General features: G+C 37.4%; 1 protein-coding gene across 1 annotated transcript; it reads right to left on the reverse strand.

Moving 5' to 3' along the window:
• Positions 1 to 1,748: 1,748 nt before the first annotated feature.
• On the reverse strand, positions 1,749 to 7,102 carry LOC142490082 (keratin, type II cytoskeletal cochleal-like). Its single transcript, XM_075591876.1, has 9 exons — positions 6,598 to 7,102; positions 5,721 to 5,929; positions 5,553 to 5,613; positions 4,954 to 5,049; positions 4,507 to 4,671; positions 4,123 to 4,248; positions 3,643 to 3,863; positions 3,031 to 3,059; positions 1,749 to 2,361 (listed from the first exon to the last, which is right to left on the reverse strand). Exons 1-9 carry the CDS (start codon positions 7,042 to 7,044, stop codon positions 2,237 to 2,239), a joined length of 1,479 nt encoding a protein of 492 aa, XP_075447991.1. The 5' UTR covers positions 7,045 to 7,102; the 3' UTR covers positions 1,749 to 2,236.
• Positions 7,103 to 8,986: the final 1,884 nt, after the last annotated feature.

Raw genomic sequence — 8,986 nt, forward strand, 5'->3', positions numbered from 1 at the left:
TAATTTCACATAAATCATGCTATATCTATAATATTGCAAAAGGGAATATTTGTGGGAGGATAGGGGACAATGTTTATTGATAGAGGGAGTATATTTATGGAAGGGACAATGTGGTAAAGCCAAAAGTGTGCAAAGGCCAGAGTGGGTAGTCTGAGTGGGTTTATGGATAGAGATGAGAGACAATAGCCAGGGGGTTAATCAAGTAGGAAAACAGTTAATAAAATGTACAGCATTGATGGGGCAGTAAGGAGACGATGAAAAGAAAATACATTGTAAGGGAGAGACAATGCACAAATGAAGGACACTAAAAAGTGAATCAAATCCCTAAAAACAACAAGAAATGCCTACCATTAAATGTTGTTTTATCAATACAATCTACTATGACACTAAATGCTAAATTGACTTTGCAAGCAATTTTAAAACAAATCACTCCCTTTTCATGTTCACGGTAGATGGAACAACTCCTAGGAAGGATATGAGGGCCTTTAAATGTTAACAGACTTACACAGATTTAACGTATAGAACCAGGTATAATAGAAATATCTCTGTCTCTTCTCCACACTAACTAAATAAGGTTATTTTATTCATTAATATAATTTTTTTTCCAAAGTGTGTATTGATGAATTGTGACTTGTCACTTAAAGGTTCATAAAATCTTTATATCATCACTCAATGGACTACTCAACTTTTCATGAGGAAATACAGAAAATAAATATAGAAAATCTTACATACACTAATTTAAATCTCTAATTTAGGATTTCCCTGTCATACAGTTTGCACATAGTACAAGTCATTCATTATTTTTCGGTGAGACATTCAGCCAATTATACTGCTGCGTCCAGCTTTATCCTTACATTTACCCGTGGTTACCCGTGGCTTTTTTCGGCTGGCGCCGAACTTGGCCGTGCACCAGCCGCATCTTCCCCGCATCTTCCCCTCCCCTCGCGACCCCCTGGCTGCTCCGCCTCTGCACAACGCTGATTCTCCTGATGCACAACGCATCCCTCCCTTACCCCGCCTACCCCTTCAGCCTCCATCCATCTTCGGGGATGCCGGCGGAACCCCTGGCACGCGTGACCGGCGCACCAGTGACGCGCGGCATGCATCAGAAAAAAAAACAAATCAGCCGTGTCTGCCCGCGCATTGCGGTGGCGGCCGCAGGAGAATAAAGGTGGCTGCCACTGTACATGTTTAAATTAATTGAATAAGTAATGCAGCTCAACCCCCTTACAACGCTGTGCTTGGGGTCCAAAGAATCACATCGCGTTATAAGCGGATCGCGTTAGAAATAATGTACAATTGTATGCATTGTACAATAAAGTATTTAAGATATCAATAATCGTGTTGTAAAGTATTCGTAAATACGAACATTGGGAGCCACGCTTGCATCGCGTTATAAGCGGATTCGCATTGTAACGGAGCGCGTTATAACCGGGTTGAGTTGTAATTGGTTTTCCTGATGAACTCCCCAATCATAGTAAAACGTAATATCTTTTGTATGTCGTGTTTGATTAGTTTTTTTAGCAAACCTATTTGCTGTACAATGCAATAAAATAAAAACAAAATGTTTCTATTGTTGTAGGATTTTTCAGAAGTATTGTATTTAAAGTTTCTAATGAATGTGCAATTAAATAGGAAACATTTGTGCCAATTCTTAGCATGAAAATAGCAGTTTATTGAACAGACAGAAAACCAGATTATGTTTCAGGTAAAACAAATAGAAATTGCATTTTACTATTGTGATTAGACTTAAATGAAGGAACATAATTCTACATTTTCCACTTACTCAAGTATTACAATTTCAAGCAAAGCAAATTAATAATTTATCATTTAAAACAGTAAAGAAAAGTGAACAATACAGTAATAAGGTTTGAAAATCAGTCAGTGATTCTATCAGAAGAATGCAGTAGTTCTCTGACAGAAGATCTAGTATATTAATTACTTCACATTGAGAGCTCCAATAACAAATGTACTGATTATCAAGTCTGTTATTACACCACCTATTATAATAACAGCAATAGTACCAAACAGAGTAACCAGGAGTCAATAGCTGTACTAGATTCATTTTTCAAAATGTAATGCTCAAAATACATGTTTGTCTACATGTGAGAACAGTACTTTTTGCATTACCCCAGATGTGCAAGCATTGGTTTAATGTGATAGTGGGGGGTTTGTGGAGAACTGGAACACAGAAGCCGTCAACATGAAGGTAATCTATTAATTAGTGAATTCCATTTTAGCAGGACTGTCCATGTCCTGAGCCATGTTTTCCTTGGGAAACACTGCCAGTGCTACATCTGCTCTTGTGGTGGTGACCACTTCCACCGTAGTGTGAAGCTCCCGTACTAGAGTGAAGCACAGCTGTAAAGAAACAAGCAACGTGTTAGGGATGAAACATTTTAAAGAAAGTATTAACTTAGTATTATTTAGTCCTAACATCTTATCTAAAATTTAACATGTATTTTAGTATCAACATATTGAAGTATTCTGCCCTTCTTTTTCATTCCCAATTTGAAATAGTCAGACATTTATATAAAAAAAAGAAGGAAGATTGGGTGTACTGTAGAAACTTGTTAGTGTTAGCATATTTCTTTTGTATTCCTTTTTACTTAATCAAGTCTGAGTTTGTATAATTTTACATGCAGATCGGTGTCAGATGTAAATATCTGGATTAACTATAGTAGTTTCATATATGTGAGTCAATAGTATACTTTTCATTTTGTAGATGCACTTCCAAAGAGCTTGAAAGACAGAGACAATGACTGGAAATGTTAGTGTAAATAATAGTAGGTAAGAAATTAAATCTTAACATTTGTTCTAGGACAGGTGTATTATAAAAACAAAGGAGTTTACATGTTGAGATGCAAAAAAAAACAAATTTTATAAAACTAGGCATTGTCCGCAAAGTGGTTCAACTATGATCTAATACCTCTATTCTTGTTATGCTTATGATACTAGTTGTTTCATGGTTTCAGTTTTAAATAGTTGGAATAATATACAAACACAAAAATGAATAACGCCTTTACTTACAGATGCTAACAAGACCTTCTCCACCAAGCCTGAAACAAAAATAGAACATTTATTAAAGTTAGTTTACAATTTCTAAGTCATATTTCTACATAACATATAACTGTATTATTTATACAATGTACTGATGCAGCCACCAGTATTAGAACACTTACCTGTGAAATTCTAGGAGATTCTGGGGCATTCTCACAGTAAATGCCTCAATATTGCCTCAACTTTGCCTCAACATTTCTGTGAGATTCTTAATGGCCCATCGGATTAACACAGCAGGGGTCCCTGCAGTCCCATTGAAACTGAAGGGGACTGTAGGGACCCCTCCTGTGTTAATCAGATGGGCCATTAAGAATCTCACAGAAATGTTGAGGTATGTTGAGGCATTTACTGTGAGACTGCCCCAGAATTTTCCAGGCAATATTTCTAATACTGGTGGCTGCATCTGTATGTACACTTCCTCCAATGGATACCATTTTGTGTACATTGTACGTCACAAAGTTTATGTCACTCTAAAGATGGCAGTTCTATGTGTTTATTTAATATTTTAATTCTATAATTATTCAGATAGAAAGACATATATACATTGACAGTGGGTCTATATGCTGCACAATCTTTACTCACCTGGACTCCTCTCCCTCCAGAAGTTTCCTGTAAGTCGCAATCTCAATATCCAGAGCCAGCTTCACATTCATCAGCTCCTGGTATTCACGGAGCTGGCGAGCCATGTCCTGCTTAGCTTTCTGCAGAGCATCCTCCAGCTCAGTCAGTTTACACTTGGCATCTCTGACGGCCATCTCCCCACGTTCCTCCGCCTCAGTTATGGCACCTTCTAGTCTAGCGCGCTGGTTAAACACAAAGTAAATAAAAGATTATTTTTTACACTATACATTGTGTAACATTGTGCTAGGATTTCCACTATTTCAAATAGTTAACTATGGACAAAAAGCCAAATCTTCTTATAATACTTCCATTCTTTATTTCAGACAGAGTAAATATGTACTGTAATATATACTTTACAGTTAATGTTATCTTGTATGTTAAGGAAGTTATCATTGTTTGTTAATCTTGTAAGAATACATATTATTCATGTTTTAATTTTACCTGATCTTTCACGCTCTCTATTTCTCCCTTAAGTCTCTGAATCAGACGGTTGAGCTCAGCAATCTCCTGCTTAGTATTGCGCAGATTATCCCCATAACTGCCTGCAGTGGAGCGCAGCGCCTCGTACTGAAGAGAAAAAACCATGTGAGAGTAGATTGAAGCATTGGTGTGAAGCATCTAAATGTATCTAAAACCAAATAGCATGATGATCTTATATTAACACAATTATGGGGTATTCAGAAGTTTATGACACTGTACAGCATTACAATCAGTATAATGTGGAGATTATATTTCACTAGATTACTATATACCGTAGCATGTGTATTTTATATGTACGTGAAATTTTAGATTGGGACTTTTTGAATTTGCCTTCAATAGACTCACCCTTGATTGGTATGTGGCCTCTGCTTCCGCTCTGCTCCTGTTAGCAACGTCCTCATATTGAGATCTGACCTCAGCAATGATGCCATCCAGATCCAGGTCTCGGCTGTTATCCATGGAAACAAGGACTGATGTATCTGAGATCTGAGCTTGAAGCTGAGATATTTCCTGTAAATTAGAGAAAACAGTGATATAAGTTCTGATGATGTACAGGCACCTTATGAAAAAGGTCCCTTAATTTTGAAAGATAATTTTTCAAACACATATTGTTCTTCTGTCATTTTCCCCCAAAACTGTTAGAAATGAAGTTCTAATTCTTATACAGAAAGGCGAGAATCCATTTCAAAGTATGTGGTGTAAAATCGTTATTTCTTATTTTAAGAAAATGGTACCAGGTCTGTTCTTCATCAAATGAAAGAATAATAAGATTAAAGAGCTCCATATTTATACCGCATCAAACAGAGCTCGCAGGAAGTTGATCTCATCAGATAGGGAGTCCGCCCTTGCTTGTAATTCAGCTTTGCTCATGAACGCAGCATCAACTTCCTAAAGGGAAGATACAAAATAGATAAGTATAACCCTTCAATATTAGGCCTTATAACACAATGCTTCTGAAATTAAAGCAAGATTTCTTTTAAATCCTATGTGTTTTTTTTTTTTTAAATAAATGGCTTGTGTAATACTAGATAATACTGTATTATTTAGAATCACTTTATGCTTTTTTAATGTGTTTTACGGTATTAAACATTCTTGGGTTGCTATAGCAACCATTTAGGAAGCTACACAACTTCCTCTTTTGAAATAGGCAGCCATAATGCATGCCCTGGGAAGCCGGATATTCACCAATTGAACACATTGAATGGATTAATCAGCAACTTAGATAATTCACTGTAAGGAACTGATGCATGTTTTAAAACAAAACAAACAAAATCTGGCAAGAGGAAATGTTGCTTTAATGTTCTAAAATAATTATTTTACTGATCCAAAGTTATTTTTGGACCTTTATGAAATAAGACTACATTTTGTACAGTTTGTCACTTGACACTTACCCTCTTAAGCCCAACAAATTCATTCTCTGCAGCTGTGCGTCGGTTGACTTCCTCTTCATATCTATTGGGTAAGAAAGTTTTATTAAGTGGTGTGTTTGTAGATTAGTATATGGTTTTGATGGTATTTTGCAGTGTTTAGAGAACCAACATGTCTCCTAATTTACATACATTCTTCTGAATTCTTCTACTGATTCCTCCATATTCCTCCTTTCTGCATCCAGACGCGCTCTTTCACATCCCAGATTCTCCAGCTGTCTCCTGAGACTGCTAATGTAGGCCTCAAAGAGAGGTTCAATTTGAGATCTTGCAGTTCTTTGGTCTTGTAAAAGAGACCATTTGGTCTCAAGCATTTTATTCTGTTGCTCTAAGAATCGCACCTAGGACAAATAAAAAAAATATATATACATAAATAAACCATAGCGAAAATAGTTTTATATGTTTGCTACAACTAAGTTTCCTTGAATGAAATAATAAGTATTTTGAAATTGTCAATTCTTGCCAATTCTTGCCAATGATGACCTTTTCATAAAAGAAATTGATTTAAATAAAAACATTGAAATATAATTGAAAATCATTTAAATACTATGACAAATTACAATGTTCTTCCTAATTTTGTCACATTGTTCTTATCCCTTCACACTAAAGAGATCTGAAACTGTAGTTGCATCTTAAAGAAATATGAAGGGATTTTGTATGTCCATTGGAAATGTTGATGCAAAGAGACTGTTTATATTGTTTTCAATTTTATAAAAAAAATGTACTGAATGTGGCACAAAAAATGCACAAGTGCAATATAATATAAACAGTAGAATATAAAGTACATTATTATAACACAATAAGTGCAAAAACCATAAAGAAATACAACAGGAAAGGGAATCTCTGTCACAGAGAGCTTACAATCTAAATAATATTTTACCATTTTAGACAGTGTTAACAAATGTTAGACCAAAAAATAATTTCTATGCATGTTTATTTAGTGGCCATTTTCCATATCTTGGTTTATGTCCTTTTCCACTATATAGGATGCTCAGCATGTTTACCTTACCTTGTCAATGAAGGAGGCAAACTGATTATTGAGACCCTTGATTTGGTTCTTCTCATCTGTCCTCATTCTCTGGATGTTTGGATCAATCTCCAAATTGAGTGGGGCCAGGAGACTTTGATTCACAGTAACATTGGTGATGCCTGCAGAGCAAGATGATCCCCCAAATCCATAGCCAGATCCACTGAAACTATGCCCACTACCATATCCTCCATATCCATGTCCACTTCCCATTGGTCGACAACTTCCAACTGAGATCTTATGTCCACCTGATCCATGACTATAGACACTTTTGCTTCCAAAACATGGTAGCGCTTTGTGACCCATGGATACTTTCTTTGAAGTGAATGAGCTCAAACTGTGTTTGCTGAAACAAGCTGAGGATGAGCTGAAATTCTTGTGCCCAGAGCCGGAGCTGTTATGTGTGGATTGATGAGATTGGTGAGACATGTTGCTTCTGCAAGAATCGTAAGGACAATGCAGTATTGGAGCTGACTATGGAGTGAGCTTTCAGCAAGTCCCTCTGAGTTCATAACAGAGACTTACCCCTTTTATAATCAGATCAAATTGGGTTTGGCTACTTTGAAGTAAATGAATCAGCTCATCCAGTTCCTTCCCAAAAGCTCTGTAAGCAAAACATTGTTAGGCTTCTGGGGCTCTGCCTGTTGGAAAACAGTTTTCTATGACATTAGCAATGTCTGGACTAATTTTGTCACCAATAAATCACTGCTTGTAATCTTTTTTTCCCACTTATATACACTTATCCTACATCTTTTGAAGACTCATCAGACATGCTCCTAAGTTAATCTTTGAAAGTATCTGCATGACTTCTACAACATATTTTAGATCAAAGAAACATGAGAGTGGTGCTGTAGATATTGCACTCTTTAATTCCTGAAACACATTTTTTATTCTGGATGTCACTGCTGGTCTAGGGCCTTGCAATGTAGTATCCGGAGTGGTTGTAATATCTGCTTACTCTGGGATGTATTGAGCCAGATATCTGATCATTTCTTGCAACCTTTCTTGTCTGTGGCGATCTTATCTCTGTGATTGATTTTTCCATAGTATTGTCTGTCAGTTTGTCTTGTATTGTGATGACATGATGTAATGGGAGACAAGGTTATTTACACATTTTTCCCAGGATCATTCATTGAGTAAAACACGGTAATGAAATAAATTGTAAATTATTCGGCCTAAATACGCTTACACACAATGATACCCAAAATACAGACAAAAAGACACACTTACTTTGGGACTGGGGTCGAAAACTAGGCTTTCCTAGGAGCAAGGAACACTTTGGGCGAATTTTGCCCTGACAGGGACTACAGTGGCGGACAACCTGAGTCTAAAACGGCTATATCCGCGGCTCTCAGATTATCCCGGTTAGGTGCGGTTTTCTGTTTGTTTCGCCCGGAGTGAACTGCGTTATTTTAGTGCTCGTGATTTTAGCATTTTATTCTCGCCGTCTGCAATACTGCAATGCCGTGTAAAAACTCAGGGGGGGCGTTTGTGAGCTGTTGTCTTGGAAGTCTAATACCTTCGCGTTTCAACCTACGTCTGTACACAGCTTATGTGTGCACGCGCAGTAATTGTAAATTTGCATATTTAAAGTATACAGTACATGCATTTACAGTGCTGTACTGTACAGTATGTCTCATTTGAAAAGTGTTGAAATGCATAGGCGTGTACAGTACTGTAACAGTGTCACATTTCGGCATATACAGCGCTTTCCCCTCGCTCAGGATAATTAACTGCACTGCAGGGTATTTCAACTTCTTATCTTCTCTACAATGCAGTACATTTCTCCCACACCATTCCTTTGAACGTGTGTCTGGTTTCAATCACATTCCTGCTTGATTACTACGCATGCGCCTGTTACTTCGCCCACCACTGCCTGCTTGCTTGCTTGAGTGAGTGATCAAAAAAAAATTAATCTTTATCTTTGAACTTCATGCAGTTGTGCCCTGTAGCCCCCTCCCCCACAAACACACACAAGGCTAGCTCAAGGATTTGAAATTCCACGGAGTCGTTAATTTTCTGAATCTTGACATTGTGTTCTTAATCATTCCATAGCCGAGCTACAAAGCCTCACTGCGCCTGCGTGTAATCCTTTTTCAGATGGGAGCTAGCTGCTTACTGCGCATGACTATCCCAAACTCCCCCCCCTCTCCACAGAGTCGTTAATTTTCGGAATCTTGACATTGTGTTCTTAATCCGTCCATAGCCGAGCTACAAAGCCTCACTGCGCCTGCGTGTAATTCTCTTTGAGATGGGAACTTTGAGGCTTTGTTTACGGCAACGCTTTGGAAAATCCCTTCTCAAATTTGATTTGCACAGAGCATCACCTCTCTACAGTATGTGCCTGTGTGTAATCCTCTTTAGGATGGGA

The sequence above is a fragment of the Ascaphus truei genome, chromosome 3, assembly GCF_040206685.1.
Source record: "Ascaphus truei isolate aAscTru1 chromosome 3, aAscTru1.hap1, whole genome shotgun sequence".
Lineage (NCBI taxonomy): Eukaryota > Metazoa > Chordata > Amphibia > Anura > Ascaphidae > Ascaphus > Ascaphus truei.